This window comes from Musca autumnalis, unplaced genomic scaffold (genome assembly GCF_047663935.1).
Source record: "Musca autumnalis isolate F117 unplaced genomic scaffold, ASM4766393v1 scaffold_4, whole genome shotgun sequence".
Taxonomy (NCBI): Eukaryota; Metazoa; Arthropoda; class Insecta; order Diptera; family Muscidae; genus Musca; species Musca autumnalis.
In genome coordinates this window covers 217,895,719-217,913,005 of record NW_027411977.1, presented here as the reverse complement: position 1 = coordinate 217,913,005, position 17,287 = coordinate 217,895,719, and the positions used below count along the sequence as shown (strand labels likewise).

General features: G+C 38.3%; 1 protein-coding gene and 1 long non-coding RNA gene across 3 annotated transcripts; one reads left to right on the top strand and one right to left on the bottom strand.

Moving 5' to 3' along the window:
• Positions 1-2,099: 2,099 nt before the first annotated feature.
• LOC141402648 (uncharacterized) lies at positions 2,100-14,836 on the top strand. 2 transcript variants are annotated; one of them, XR_012412685.1, is made up of 4 exons: positions 2,100-2,494; positions 13,842-13,917; positions 14,067-14,165; positions 14,305-14,836. It is a non-coding gene; the product is annotated as an uncharacterized lncRNA (long non-coding RNA). The 2 variants fall into 2 exon arrangements; XR_012412684.1 differs by having other exon boundaries at positions 14,216-14,836.
• LOC141402646 (uncharacterized) lies at positions 10,572-13,181 on the bottom strand. Its single transcript, XM_073984343.1, has one exon. The coding sequence runs from the start codon at positions 12,443-12,445 to the stop codon at positions 10,700-10,702; it is 1,746 nt and encodes a 581-aa protein (XP_073840444.1). The 5' UTR covers positions 12,446-13,181; the 3' UTR covers positions 10,572-10,699.
• Positions 14,837-17,287: the final 2,451 nt, after the last annotated feature.

Sequence of the window (17,287 nt, the reverse complement as noted above, 5' to 3'; positions counted from 1 at the left end):
AAAACCCAAAACTTGTCTGTGTGACGTAGGCGTCCAGACACCTGCCAAAACAGTTGTAAAATTATGAATGAAAATCACCGATTTCTTTTTGTTTTCCGTTCACATATTCTGTTTTTGTACATATTCTTTTGTTTTCAGCACATTTGAATTATTATCTCACTTATTTTTGCAAAAAATGTCAAAAATTTGTTAACTCGGCTGTCTGTGAAAAAACAATGGATAGCTGGGAGACAAACGACAAATGTATGTATGTGTTAGTAAATCAGAGTTGTATTTGAAGACAAACTGTCTGGTGTAAACGCCTAGTCCCAATTTACATTAGGCGAGTTTACTTGCGGCAATTGTCAGTTTGTAGGTGAGAGAGGGGGCTGAGAGGCAAAGGGTTACCATATGCCTCACCTCTCTCTCCATCAAACTGACAATTGCCGCAAGTAAACTCGCCTAATGTAAATTGGGACCTAGTTATTCCACCCTAACTAGGCTCTGATCATGGTACAATAATACAGGTAGCATTATCATGCCAGCTGATGGTAACATAATGTGTCAATTGCATTGAATTGATGTCAAATTTTGACATCTTATGTTGCCAACAATTGCCGATGCGGCTACCTGTGTATTTGTACCATGTGATTTACTAACACATATGCTCTGTTCCAGAACCTGCAAGAATCTATTATTTTTTACTACGATAAAATTTTTTTCCTTTATGTTATCAAAAAAATTGTAACAATTAGTAGATTCTTGCAGTACTGGAACATACCAATACATACATTTGTCGTTTGTCTTCCAGCTGTCTATCATTTTTTCACAGACAGAAGGGAAGACAAGTTTTTGATATTTTTGTAAAAATAAGTGAGATAATAATTGAAATGTGTTGAAAATAAAAGAACATGAACAAAAACAAAATATGTAAACTGAAAACAAAAAGAAATCGACGATTTTCATTCAAAATTTTACACCTGTTTTGCCAGTTGTCAGGACGCCTACGTCACACAGGCAAGTTTTGGAATTTTGACAATCAATACATGAAGTCAACTGTCCTGTCATTTGTAAACACATAGTTAAGGCCAGAACAGAATCAATCGCCGCTTGCTTTGTTTGCTTCCCCAAATATCATATTATAAGACCCATACCTATATACGGACGTATACCCAGGGCGTGTGTGGTGAAAAAAGTAGAACACATGTATTCTTATGAGAACTACCGAAATACGTCGAGCGTATACTTTTGTAAGTTGAAAAAGTTTAACTTTGACAGAACTTTATTGTTTGTATGTGTGTGTGTTTTGTATTTTAAAAACAAAATCCCAAAAAAAAAACATGAAATACAGTTCATTGCAAAGGAAAATTATTTGTTTTACGAATGAAAACATTTAAGTAAGTTTCGGTCGCGGATTTTGTGTTTTAAATGTGATTTGGGACTCAACGTATTTTGGTAATACGGACGCTTAAGTCCAATTTACATATGCACATTAAATGATTTCGTTTTACGAAATCCTAGAATCAAATGAAGTGTATTTACATCTGTTTTTTGCGTCATTTGCTTACGCACACAATCGCACATACACACTTATACAATAACACAAACACACGCACACAATATATTTATTCAGAGAAATAGGAATTTCACAACACAAATGTGTATCAAATAACTTAAATTAATTCTAAAAACAAAAAAAAACATAATTTTTGCAAGTTTTTTAAACATTTATTTTCACTTTTGTCATCGTTTGAGTATTTTTGTTCTTCTACAACACACACAAACAAACAAAGACATCATAAAACAGTTGCATTTTTTGGTAGTTTATGACAAAAAAACTGGGCTGCTTATAATAGTATGGTGTTTTCGTGCGTTGTTTAGAATAAATGACGCAGCTATCGTCATTTATTTTTGTATGGTAAATGACGCAAAATGCTGCCTGTTTAGCAAATAAATGACGAAACAGCTCCAAATGACGAAAAAGTTGCTAATGTAAATTGGACATTAATATGTGCGATTTGAAAAAAAAAATCAACCCGTGTGAACTACGCTAGTTTCCCAATTGGCGTAACTTGACATCAATTCATGTTGACTACTAGCGTCCCCCTACTAGAAGAAGCATTATTGTACGCGTAATTTTCTCGTTCGGCCGGTCGTGTGTAAATTGGAAATAAAGAACTAAACGTAAATAAGAAAAAAAGTAAAACGAAAAACTAGTGAAATTGTTTAAATAATAAAAATAAAAGCTTTTTGCGTGCGGGTATTGGGGAAAAAGGTACTTAATTAATACAAAAGTGCAAAAAAAATATGAATGAATGTCTCGAGTGTGTGTGTGTATTGGTGCGCGTCGCTAAGGGGAAAAAATTCAATGGAGACAGCAATATGAATGACTGTCTGTGGCCTTGAAAAATTGCTGCGAAGTTAAGTGTAACAAAAAAAAAATGAATTAGTCTGAAATATGGCCATCGTTTGTTACTACTGTCTGCTGGAATGCAAGATCTATTTATAAGGTCACGTAAGTAGCACAACAACAACTCTATTTTGGCCGAAAATTCTTCAATATGTCAAAATGTTTACGTTTTCATACAAATGATTCACAATAACAAAAAAATTGACAGATTGAAACCAATCAGCTGGTCGTTTTACGCCACCTTATAATTTCATCATGGCTGGAATGTGTAAATACTGTGAAATACCTTTTCTTCAACTATATACAGTTAGGCAAGAAATGTATTGCAAAAACCAAAATTGTAGAAAATTTCATATTAATTGTTCGTTTATGGCAACAAATTATGTAAAAACTATACGGTTTTTTGTGCAAATCACTTGCTATAGGTCCTTACAACAATATTCCGTCAAAATATGCAAAGGTTATTTGCGATTTATAACAAATACGGTCAAAAATAATTTGTTGGCAATAACGAACAATTAATATGAAATTTTCTACAATTTTGGTTTTTGCAATACATTTCTTACCTAACTGTATATATGTATCATTCCTGTTTCCTGTGCCGTCCCACCTATGGCACCAAGCAAACATTGATTATGCATTGAACGCAAGAGGAACATGGAATTTCAGGTATGTCTATATAATAGAATACATAAAAATGTCGGATACTACATAGTTTAAGGAACCAGTCTATGGGACATTCTACAGTAGAGTTATATTTGAGGCGTTCAGAGCACACTTCGACTAACTCCATAAAACAAAAAGTTGAGAAAAGCAATGATGAAATGTATATTGTTTTTTAAAATTCCCCTGATAATATGGATTCAAATATATAATGTAGAATGCATAATAGCAGGTATAGCTTTCATCTAACGGTATATAAAATAAAATAAAAAAATAGTCAACAAACAATCGTTAGTAATATTGTGGCAATGGTGGAGTTAATCGAAGTGTGCACTGAAAAAAGTAATAAAGTTAGGTCTTGAATTTTTTTATTAACGAAAAACTTATTTTTATACACATATATTACAGGTTTTACATAAAAATTAATGTTGGCATTCGATTATAAAACTATATTTGTAATTACATCATGTTAGGTTTATGTTAGCGGCATTCTTCATTCTTCATGGTTAGGTTTACGATGTTTCCGACGTATTTAATATACGTCAAAAATATATGTCATATACGTCATAACTTCCTAAAGGCAATCTATGTTTTCAACAAATGCCGAAAGAGCATTGCATGTAAAAATGTGCACGTTGCGAGAAGAGCTACATTTGAATGTGGAGTTAATCGAAGTGTGCACTGAAAAAAATTGCATATTATTCAGTGGTCAAAAAAAAACTTGTTATTTAAAGGTGCTCATCTTTATTATTCAGGAAAGATATTATAATCATAAATAGATATGGCTATATCAAAGGCTTTGACACTAAAATTTCAAATTTTTCAAAAAGTGGATTTAGTCGAAGTGTGCACGGAGCGGCTCATTTATATACTCTACACATCCTATTAAAACTATCTATCTAGTTCGAACTAGATCGCCATCACTCTATTCCATCAACTTGCCATCATTTTCATTGTTTATATTATATATTTTTTATATTATATATTACATTTGCCTATATTATATTATTTTCATTGTTTATATAACGACGTAGATGTTATCTGTGAACATTTTGACTAAAACAACCCATAAAATACATACACCAATCTGTGAAGTGTTCAATATGCCAAGGCCTTCACAAGATCGGGAAAATATAATACATTTGATCCGTTTTCATTATTATGATTTGAGTTCATTTGTATTTTCAATCACAATAATGGTTCTGCGTTTAAGCAACAAAGACTAATTAGTAAAATAGTGTTGGCTTACATATATTTACGAAAAATACGTAAAATTTATGATTTTAGCTCGTCCACTAATATGAACTCTAAGGATAAGATTGGATCAACACCTATCTCAGAAAATGCCTTTCTGGCATCTTTGACATTTGCTACTCCATCCGATGAATATACTCGACGCTGACAATACCATTGAATACCGACTGCTATCCTTAATTTCCACAAAAAAGGATCTAGTTTAGATTACCATTTTGGATCTTGCAAGTACTTATCGAGGAGTGTGTATCTCTTAACAACAAAGACATATGATCTGGGAAAAAGTCCTGACGGACTTAATAATTTAATTAAAATAGGTTCTTAAATATGCAAGGATAACCAAAAGTTATCTCTTAATGGTTCACTAATGACTCCTTTTTGAGCGTTGCAGGGAAAATGTAACCCTCATACCATCAAATACCAATATATTGCCTCATTGGTTTAAAAGAGCCTAAATGGAAGCATAAACTGTAAATTCACCCACGTATATGCAGCAAGTATGTTGCGCTGTGAGTTCTTTCGCCTTGAGTGTATTCTATTAGTCACTGTAATTGCTGTTGTATAAATCACAAAAACAAATATTTGATCACTTTACATCTTCATCCATGCTATAAAAAAATTGAGCACAAAATGGTAAAGTAGTGTAGTAAGATGGTGTGCAACAAAATCTTGCCGTATCTATTATAAAAAGTGTATGAAATTAGCGACATTTTCATATGAAATGTTTTCTACTCCCGAGTCTATTGTTTGTCTGGAAAAAAATGTGCAAAAGAGTTTGAATGAATTCGTGTTTTTACCCATATAGAAGCAAATTTGCTGATTATATGCTGTTGGCGTTGAAAAAAAATGGTTTGTATTTATCAATTTAATATCTTTCCTTTTACCATTTATTTATTTCCTGTGATTATTTTGAGGTGTTTCTCTAAGCTCGTCTGTACCACGCGAACAAATAGCGATATATCTATGAAACTTTGTAGAAATATGTCTCGTATATTTGTCTTAAGAAATTCGGTAACTATAGGGGGAAATTGTCCTTAACCTTGATCCACGAATTTTTATTGGACTTCCCTCCACGTAGCATTTCCCAATAAGACGAAATATTTGTGGATAATCCCACCGAACGGCAAAGCCAAACAACCAAAGGCTGTGGAAAAATGTTATGCCTATTTCTTCGCTTCTCTACCACCGGTGTATCACCAACGGGACCTCCAACTTTAGTCAGAATGTCGGATACGTTGTGATTTCAAACACATCCATGTGTGTTTGATCCTGTCTTCCCTGTTTACAGACTCTAACGACATAAATCGATGAATGACAGATCCGCGACCTTGTGTACAACAATTCCCTGCCTTCTGTCACTAGTTTCAAATGGGTATAGGTGTACATATGTTACATAGGTGCATATATATATTTTATAAATATATGCATAATGTGTTATATATGTATACCAAGAAGGGAAATGCACCAATGGTCAACGACAGTCACAACGTGGCAGCTCAAGAATCGTAATCAAAAGTTTGAGTCGCCTAACATGGGAGGCTTCTCTTCGTATTCTGACTTTACATTTCTGACTTCCGTTGCTGGCTTCCGAAGACTGGTCACCTCTGTTGAGAAAGCAAGTATGTTCAAGGCAAAGTGATTTTTGATTGCTACTTCGGGGAGATTTCCTTTCACACTAGGTTGCTATTCAGGTTTAAAAAACTCTACTAATTATGTGGATGATAATTGTCGATGGCTTTTTGATTCGTTTCCAGCAAAACTGGTTATCTTTCTTGGCTCTTACTGCTTGAGGTCGCGAGCATGGTATACACCCAGAGACTTTCCCTTAAAATCCTCTAAATCATATAGGCAGTTACCTACAGCGCGTACTACTCGGCATTTGACAAATTTTTTACTCAACTTCGCATTAATGTTCTTACCAATATCGCTAAGTTGGTGGTTTCGATGGTAAATCTCTTGATCAGGAACAAACTTAACTTTTCGTGACCGTATATTATATTTCTTTGCTCTGGAATTGTGGCTTCTCTCTAAATTTTTCCTAACCTCGTTTCTAATTAACTCCAACTTCGAATCTTTGGCCAAAGCCTTAAATTCTGGGTCATTCATGCTTTCGAGCTGTTTAGCCAATCTATACACACTTCCATGTGTAACAAGTAAAAAAGTATCAGTCGTCTTTGCCGACAGAGATATACCCTCAGCCTATGTATATTGAAACAATTTTTTTCCAAAAGTTTTGCGGAGGAGATACTAAAAAGAATGGATTTCCATCCACTACATATGGTACCATAGGGGTTTTTTAGACCTTCAGGGATGTTTGCTCAAGAAGTATGAACTTGCCCCTGAAACAACTTTTACCATCGCAATTGAGGCAGCAATGCAACTTGCTTCAACAAAAATCAAAGTGATTCGAAATTAGGTCTTAAAGTGAACATGTATCCGAAATTTTGAGTGGGAGGTACCGGATGGAGTGGACAAATATAGTCCATATTTGAACCTGATCTATATCTGGTAGATATATTAGGATGTGTAAAGTATGGACCAATTCGGCCACTCTTCAAGGGTTATCGTACGCACAATTTTTCCGAACATTTTTGAACTTTTGTGGGGGAGGTACCTGAAGGAGCGGACCGATATGGCTTATCTTCGAACTTAAACTATGTTTGGACAAAATATTACTAAGGCCAAACTTTGGACCGAATCGGCAGACCTGTTCGAGAGTTATTTTGCCCTCCAACCTCCTCACACGGTGTCATAGGGGTTTTTTTGCAACTTTCCGGCTATTTTCTCAGGAAGTATGGACTTGCCCCTGATGAAACTTATACCGTCGTATGGAGGGCAGTGAATACAAGTTGCTAAAGCAAAAATCAAAGCGATTCGAGAGATGTTCCTAAACTGAACTTTTCCAAAATTTTGTGTGGGAGGTACCCGACGGAGTGGACCGATTGAGTCCATATTAAAACCTGATCTAAGTCTGGTACACGCTCCACGATGGGCAAAGTATGGACCAAATCGGTTACACCCTTCAAGAGTTATCGTGCGTACAAATTGTCCGAACATTTTCGAACTTTTGTGGGGGAGGTACCGGAAGGAGTGGACCGATATAGCTCATCTTCGAACTTAAACTAAGTTTGGACAAAATATTACGAAAGCCAAAATTTGAACCGAATCGGTTCATCCCTTCGAGAGTTATCGTGCGCTCCAGCCAGACAGACAGACGGACGGACATTGCTCAATCGACTCCAAATTGTCTGAAACACATTTCGTCCAAACATACTTGGGGTCTAAAACCATTATTTCGATGAGGCACATTTTGCCCGTATGAAAGTGTATATACCCTTCATAGCCTAAAGGCTGAGGGTATAATCATATTGCTGCCAAATAATGCAAAATACGGAGTCATCCCTATCGAAGTGTGAACCGCGGATCGGAGGGCACACTCTATAGCGGATAGGTTTTGATCCCAATCTCGCTGATCCTCTTTCAGATAAGACCTGATTGCTGCCAGTATTTTCACTGATTCACGCGCTCTGACTGATTGGCCTGTGGGGAATACAATCCAGTTTTGAAGTTTTTAACCCCATATGCCTCTAAGAACGCCGTAAAGTCTTTCCCTACAAACTGTTGGCCGTTATCTGACGTCAATATTTCAGGTACTCCAAATTTATGGAAAACTTCGTCCATTAAAAATTTAATTACACTTTTGGAATTGGCTTTAGCTAAGGGTTCAGCAGAACGAACTTCGTGACGTGATCCAGCACAATGAATATAAACTAATTATTCGCTTTTGATCTCACATACGGGCCCAAGAAGTCTACGTAGATCTTCTGGAAGGGTCTTCCAACTGGTATATTTGAATTCATTGGCTGCTGCATATTCTGATAATTGGCCTTAGACTCTTTGCATATAGTGCAATTTCTCACGAATTCCCTCACTTGCACACTCATGCTTGGCCAGTAATATAACTGTTTGAGGCGCTTCAGGGTTTAATGGAAACCATCATGAGCTGCTGTTGGGGAATTGTGAGCTAGTTCTATGGCCTTTGACGTCAAGGTCGCCGGAACCCAGAGCTTCCAGGTATATCCACCGTAACCGGAATCGTTCTCTTGTAGATATAACCATATTTGACCATCAAATCTGGGAGGAAGTCTTGGTTCTGCTCGATAGTCTGGATTTTCGCCACATACTCATCATTTTTAAAGTCGCCAGCCCCTAGGTCTACTAGACTTTCCATCTGGTCCACAAGTTCTTCTAGATTATATCGAGAGAGAACATCCGGTACCACATTTTGAGTTCCTCGACGGTGTTCGATTTCAAATGAATGGCTTTGTAGAAGAAGACTCCACCTAGCTAATCGCCCACTTAGCTCTTTATTCGTCATTAGCCATTTCAGAGACGAGTGGTCAGTGATGACCGTAAACGGCTTGAGTTCTATATAAGGCCGGAACTTCTTTATTGCCATCACGACGGCTAGGCACTCTCGCTCTGTTACCGAATAGTTTTTCTGGGCTGGAGTCAACTTCTGCGACATGTATGCCACCGGATGCTCTCCTCCATCTTCGTCTTTTTGGAAGAGAACTCAGCCAATCCCCAGATCCGAGGCATCGCACTGCACGTAAAAAGTGTCTTTGGAAATCTGGATGCTGTAGTACTGGGCTTTGTTTCAGCTTTTCAAATGCTGCCTTAGCTTCGTCTCCAAATTCGAACGACCGCCCTTTTTTGAGTGTAGAGAATATTGGTGCCGCTAGAGTTGCATAGTCCGCGGTATCAGCCTATCATCCCTGTAAACCTTCTGACCTGTCGAGCATTTTTAGGGTAACTGCAGTTAAGAATGGCCGACACCTTTTCTGGGTCCACTTTTAATTGGCCTCCGCCCACAATATACCCAAGGTACCTCAATTCTCTGAAGCAAAACTTCGATTTTCCCACGTTAATAGTCAAATTAGCTCTTTTCAAAAGGCCAGCCACTTCTCGCAGAAGGCTTAGGTGAGTCTCAAGATCAGGCGCCACTATGAGCAAATCGTCCAAGTAAACGAATACTCTCTCTTACGGAGGTGCCCTGGAATGACCTTATCCTTTGGGCCGCATTACACAGTCCAAAAGGCATGACGGTATAATGATATAAGGGCCTTCCAGGGACAGTAAACGCCGTGTTCTCTCGACTTTTCATCTCAAGCGGGATTTGCCAGAAAGCATCCTTTAAATCCACGCTTGAGATGAAATGAGTATCCCCCAGCCTACTGAGCAGACCCTCGATATTTGGGAGTGGATAGGCATCCTTAACAGTCAGGGCATTGAGTTTTATAGCGTCCAGGCATAGCCTGTTCGTAGTGCCCTTGCGCACCAAGGTAACAGAACTATTCCTTGGACTCTGGCTTGGCTCAATGACCTTCATGTCAAGCATTCTATCCAGCTCCGCAAACATCAGGGCCTAAACAGCGGGCGAAACTGGGTAGTGCCTTTGCTTTACCGGCTCTGCATCTGCCGTGTCGATATAGTGGGTCTCTACACTGGTTTTGCCCAAGCCCAAATCAACGAACGAGGGACACTGTGCGATTACTTCCTCTAATCGCTGTTTATCCCCTTCAGAAAGCGTGTGCATCGTTGGATCAACAGCCTCCGCCTCTATTTCGTCCTCCATCGACAAACATTCGATAACAGCTAACATCCAAAATGACCGCATGAAGTCAACCCCTAGATAGTGTGCTCTGCTTAAAGTTGGAGCAATAAAGAATTCCACTTCTTTCTCTAGTTTATTTAACATGATGCTAGCGCGAATTCTTCCTACAACTTGGTGGGAGGTACCATCGGCAGTCTTAATCAGGGATCGATAGGGATATATTGGAATATTGGCACGTTCTGCCAGTTCGACTCCTCCTCTCCCTAGGCAAGTGACAGTGGCCCCACTATCCAATAGCCCTTCAAACTCTTCAGAACCGATTTCTATCCGTGCATACAATCGTGTATCCTTTCCTTCATATAACTTCGCCTCTGCGATCTGGTGCCTTGTCTTCTTTCTATCTCTAAACCTCTTTCTAGCTCTCTCAATTCTCTTAATCTTACCTAACTTAGCGTTCTTCTTCGCTGTCTTTATTCCTACCAATTCATTTACCTTAAATCTATTTACTACTGTATTGAAATTCATGGTTATCAATTCATTTACTTCAGTATTCTCAACATCTAACATATCTTCTATTACTTCATGATCTCTACTGTCTAAATCTTTCATGCCGATTCCTTTAAAAATCCTTTCCCTAGCCGCCTCATATTCCCGCAGACGGACAGGCCAGGGTTTAATTTTCTTAAACCTAGCTGCGAAACCTTCATTCTCCTCTACACTATCTCTATTCCTTTCAAGAATCCTAATACCTAGTCCGTTCTGCTCCTCAGGCTTCGCTAACGGGGATTCGACTGAGCCGGACGTGCTATCCCCTTCGCCGTACCGGTCTGCTGGTTTCCCTGACATCTGGGACAGTTTGGCTTTGCTACCTTTTCCAACCCACAGCCGTAGCAAAACAAGTTGCAAGTGGCAGATGGGCAATTCATGAAGCCGTGCCCTTTCTCCCGGCAGTTCCAGCATAGGTAATTTGATAGCTTCGATATTGCATCCACTTCCCATTCCTCGGGAGCTCCATATTCGAGGGAGTGAACTCGGGGAACATATTGCTGTCTGTTGATCTGAGTGGCCTGGCGCTGATACCCCAATAGTTGCTCGGCCTTCCGGCATTCTTCTCTGAAATGTTGCAAACCGTAGATCTTTACCGGGAAAATCAAAGATGCCATACTGGTCTTCAGGTTGTTTTTCATCATGTCGATGAACATGCGCTCCTCCATCGGCTCCCTCTGCTGGTGGCGCAATTGCAGCATCGCATTGTAATAGTCCTCGAACACCTCTAGTGATCCCTGCCGACGATCCATCATTTTTCGCTGCACATCAAAATCGCTTTCAAATTTCCTAAATTGTGCCAAAAATGGCTGTTTGAGAGCTTGGAAACTGTTCAATCGTCCTAATCGACGTTGCATCCAGTACCAACCTTCCGCAGCCCCCTCCAACAGTTGCGGGAATTTCACTACAACCTCCTCGTCGCTACACCCATAATCTTCCTTCAGCTGCTCCAAACGAAATATAAAGTATTCGGCTGTTATTGACTTGGCAGACCCATCAAACTTCAACTTCCATTTATCAATATAATTTCGCCCAAAGCCATACGCTGTAGGTGGCACTTGCTGCGGTGGTAGCGGTGGGCCTTTATTTGTCGGCGGCTGCTCCCACTGGGTCCAACTTGTTGGATAGGGCTGTGACGGTGGATATTGTTGTTGTGGCTGTGGTTGCGGAATTTGTTGTGGCTGTGGTGGAGCATATTGCTGTGCCGGCCGAATGGGTTGTGGCTGTGGTGGAGGATATCGTTGTGGTGGCGGAATTGGTTGTGGCTGTTGTGGAGGATATTGCTGTGGTGGCGGAATTGGTTGTGGCTGTTGTGGAGGATATTGTGGCGGCTGCGATGGAGGGAATTGTGGCGCCTGAGGTGGAGGAATTTGTGGAGGAGTACTTTGTGGGTTTGGTTGCCCATTTTCCTGGGACCATTGTTCAGCGCTTTGGGATGCCGAATAGGTCTGTCTTTCAGCTTCTTGATTGACCTTGTCTCCAGTTTGGGTAGTGCGACTGGTATTCTGTACGGAGTCTGTATCTGCTAAGGTCTTTTGCACCAGCTGCGGCAGAAGTATGGTTAACTTCTCATTCAACAGCTTTATTAGTTCCCCTTGCCCTATTTTAACTGCCGAATTGATAACCTCTCGTAATAGCAGGTCCACAGCGGATTCCTCGTCCCGCTCTAGAGGTACCCGACCCCTCTGCTCACGCGCCGCTTTCCGAATGTTCTGCGCTGTAATGCTGCTAAAATCGGGGCTTTCCGGCGTAGCTCCCCCCACTGACGAGACCGATCCGTGCTCTGATTGGGCTGGGCTTGACGTTGCCGACGCCAGACCTCCTCCCCCTACCATCGTGGTATTTGCGCCTAATGTTGTTGCCGCCGTGGATGCAATCCCGGCACTATCCGTTGTTACCGTGGTCATATTCGTAGCCATGCTGGAACCGTTTGGGCCACTATCATCTACTTCATACGACTGGGCTCGAGTTTTCATCCCTCTACTCTAACTCCGAAATCACGAAGCCTATCTCTGCACCCTCGATAACGATAACCTGTTTTACTGCCAAGAATCTCAACCGAACACCAACACACGTACTATGTAAAAGTAAAATATAAAGACCGGAATAATCAAATATAAAACAGATTTTTCAGAATCGTCCTTAATTGCGTACGAGTTCCAATTTCCTTACAATGTCAAAAACTCTTTTCCCTTGAAGTAATATCTTCTACTTTCTAAAACACAATCTGCTCTTCTTCTCGAAACAACTGCAAACTATTGCGGATATCAACACGCTAATCGATGTAAAAGGATTCAGTTGGTTAAATCAACTAATCAAAAACTATATCATTCCTTGTAAAAATATGAATACGATGAAAGTGCGTACATTGTGAAAACACTCACTAGGCCTCCAACCAGCAAATGTTTCAATTTCTTTCTTTTATTTTCACGACTTGTTGCCAAAATAAAAAACTTTAAATTCGGGACTGATTTGTTCCCTAGCGGACAAAACTCGAGGACAACTGGATCACTCTTCTTGAATGAACCCAGGACTGGTAGCGTGAAAACGATCGTACTATAGACGGACAGACAGGTCATCAAATCAGTTTGGGCTATTTACACTAGTTACAGAAACTATCCGTATATTCTCCTTACTTTCAGACTCGTCGCAATCGATCTGCTACTTCAACACAACGGTATGCACATCGAGACTTACGACTCCTCATGAAAAGAAAAACATTGTCATCCCAAAAAAAAACAGAAGTAGGACACCTGATTACTCAGGCCCCACGTTGCGGGCGCCATTTTTGTCCTGTCCTAAGGGACCTCTGCTTGTGGAGCAAGAAACTGTTCACCGCGATTGCTGGCAAGTCGTTATTTACCCGGACGTTAGCTCAGCCTTTGGGGCCGCAGTTCTTGCTGGTGAACGAGCTTCTCAGCAGAGTGGACAAAAAACCATTTTCTATTGCCAGTTTGGATAATAATACAAAAGGTTATCGCAACAATGTCGTGCGAGAACGTAAACGGACTTGATTGTTGGTTATGATTAGTTTCATCGCGCTGGTCAGCTGTCTATAGCGCCGGAGAAATCCCACCCCACCATGGTATTCCCATTCTCCGAATCATATTGGAATACCCCTACTTTACACCACCTGTTTTCGTCTAAGTTTTCTTACCTTTGAATCCTCAAAGTTAGCCATTATAAAACTCACAAAATTTCAATATTCATTAGAATAGTTTTTATTTAGTTCCATTTTCATTTACAAAAATATAAGAATGTGGATCCTTTCATTTTACGATACCGAGACGATTCATAATTGTAAGGCTAAACTATTAAATCAATATGTATATTTAAACAACTAATTGTATGCTTCTTCTTCCTTCTTTTTAGGTGAGGACTGGATGAGGTAACGATTTGCGGCTTTCCCGAGCAGAGGTACTGGCGATGGATCGGGCGTATTCCCCAGGTAAGTATGCGTTTTCGTAAGTTGGTTATTTGTAAGGTAAGTAGTCGTAATGTACGTATCTAGCATCTAATTATATTCCAGGAGTAAATTTTATATATATATATATATATATATATATATACAAATTAAATTCTCTTCCTTTTTTCTAGTTTCAGAACTCAGAGCTTCGAATTATCACTAGACATCCACTAACCCTAGTCTGACCTCAAACACGAGTACGAGGACTACCTAGTTAATAAATGGCTACGGTAAGCACACGTTAAAAAGAACTATACTCTTGTCACCCCTTTTTCCCTAGTAATCTTATTTTCCTTATTTTTTTTTTTTTTTGCTACCCGGAATCTAACTATTGCACTGGTCATACGTCTGTCTGTTCAAGTTAAACAGTATGAAAAGTCTGGGAAATATACCAAAAGGCAATCCGGCTGGAAATACCATGAATTCTGCGCCTCCCACTGTGGATTGGATTGGTGTTGAGTGTGGCCCAGGGATAAGCTTCGCCGGCAATTATGAAGGATGCGTATAGCCGAGACTCAATTTATGGTTAAAGACTTTTTATGTTTATTTTTTCTTTTTCTTTTGTTTCTAGAATTCTGGCTTTGATTGTTTAATTTATTTTATCTTTTACTTTTCAGCTCTTAGTAATTTTTTTTAATTATTAATTATTTAATTATTATTTTTTTTCAGGAATTTTTAATCTCTTTATAATCTTTTCTTTTCAGGAATTAAGTCTTTTAACCCTCTCTTTAGACATTTTAATATTTTTATTCCATTTTCTTTGCAGGAATTATGACTTTTAATTAACTTTTTCTTTTCAGGAATTATAGTCTTAAGTATGTTCATTTAGTTGTAATTTTTTTATGTTATTTAGTTGTAATGTTGTTTATTTTATGTTCAATAAAATTTTCAAACAAGAGTATCACTGTTGTCTTGTTTTTTTCTTTGCCTGGTGACCACACATCCAATCTTCTTCAGGGCTCAAATCAAAAGGAAAAATTATTTTATCTCTAGCCAGAAAATTCCTCCTTTTACAAAAACTTTTTCTCTCCCTCTTTGTTTCCCGCTTTTTGATTTTTTTTTTTCCAATTTATCTGAGAACAGCTGTTGCTGATGACATGAATATTTGATCTTCTTCTTATTATCATAGCACTTAACCCTTAAATGTGCGCACACCACACCATTACATTCAACTTGCTCCCCATTAAAAAAGTAAAGAAACAAAGCTGATATTTTTTCACCTGGCAATAGTGGCCTCATCTATAGGTGTGTACGATAACCCAATAATTTGTACAAATTCGTACAAATTTTTACTGAATGCTGTTCGATAACAAAATTATCCAGCAAAAGAGAGCGAGTTTGGAGAGATTTTTGGAGAGTTTTGTGACAGAGAACTTGCAAATTTTTGCTGGGAAAATTTGTCCCGCAAAAATTTGCAAGTCTGATCAGCTGATTTTTAATCACCTGTTCAATGTAAACAATTCGAAATGTTAACATTTTTGACCAAGAAAATTTCACAATTGCACATTTTTTTGGATTCTGAAGCGTTGTGGATAGGATTAAAGCATTAAATAAGTAAACTGCAATTTTAAAATTTATGTTTTTGTTCCGTTTGGTTTAAAATATCAAAAGAAACAAAAACAAATTTCATACATTTTCGGAAACAGCTGATTTTCTTGCAAGTTTTTGCAAAATGCTGTTCGATAACTTTCTGCAATTTTTCTTGCTTGAGAGAGTAAAATTCACTGAGAGAGGTTGCTGGAACTGACTGAGTAATTATTGCTGGGAAAGTTATGGGGTTTCTACACGGTATGTTTTTTACATATTCATGCATAACAACTGTCACTTTTCTTCGCCCATATGTGATTCCTTCTGCACGGCAAAATTTTATTTTTCATTCGTTTTCTGTTGTTTTCTTTATTTATTCCGCGTACAAACAAAACAGCTGTTTACCTTTGGTTGTACAGACGAGAATAGAGCGCGTTCTATTCGAAAAATATACATATGTATGCACATAACACTTTCATGCAATGAAATTTCTGTATGGTTCACACCATGTGTACAAAATTCAGGTTTGTAAAAAGTGACAGTTGGTATGCACAAATATGTAAAAAACATACCGTGTAGAACAGCTTTTATCGTACACACCTTATGATTTACTTGTGTTGTCTAGGCAACATGAATGCGCCTTGAAACTTCTGCTAAAAAGATTTAACGTAATTTAACAATTTGCAAAGCTGAAATGTATAAAAATTTGGCGCACTATCACCAAATATTCTGCATATTCATTGTATTCCGTATGGTAATGCTAGCAAAAGAGCGAATTGTCAAAAATTACTTTCCCCTAAAATGGCAGAAACAAACAAATGGCAAAAGTTGCAAAAACTCAGGCAGAAATTTAACAAAATCAAAATCAGCCAATCAGATTACAGGAAACATACTGCTAGTTTCTACTTATCCAAAACTTAAATAACCGCCTAACAAGCCTGCAAGATGCTATTAATTTTTACAACTATATTTTTTATATTATTAAAAAAAAGAAATAGAAAAAATGAGTAGATTCTTGCAGCTCTGGAACAGACCATAAATTATACCCTGCATAAAAAAATAGACGAAGCCCCCAGCTGCTTCTTCTTATTTTTGGATTCGGCTCTGCGAACAGTGGCCCCAAAACAAAATCACCCCAAACTTAAAATGTAAAATGGCCCCAAATTTGGGGTCTGAGTGCATTGCGAAGTTTGGCCCCATTATGTGTCCAGCATTTTGGCCCTAAAAAAAAGACAAAATTACCCCAAAACCAAAATGAAAAATGGCCCCAAATTTGGGGCCATATTTCATTACATTTTTCACCTCAAAATAAAAAAAAAAAATATAACCCAAAAAAAATTCAACTTTTTATTAAATAAAAACTACAATACTGTCTTTAACTGACTCCCTGCAGTATGGACAAAGGAAGTGTGCTGAATTTGATAATGTTGTAGTGCATGAGCAACAGCACTTCAAATGTCTACAAGGGAGAAGTACTACATTTGCTAAATTATCCTTGCAAACAACACATTCTCTTTCGTTGTTTTCATCCTCAGTATTCGCCGTTGTTATTTCTTCTTCACCGGATAGACATTCCTCATCTGGTTCTTCTCCAAATATATTTTCAGGTGGAATAAGTTGATTCATATTATTGTTGTAAATTACTCTTGTTAAAAATGTTGCAATGTTTTCCACCGTTTAATAAATTGGTTGCTTCCTCAATTATGGCATCCCTAGCAACATAATTTTTTTTGCGGTATTTTTTGAGTGTACCGCCACTTTCGGCAAGCATTTCAAACTCTCGGCTTTTAAAAAATTCTTCTCGGCGTAAATATTTGACAAATTT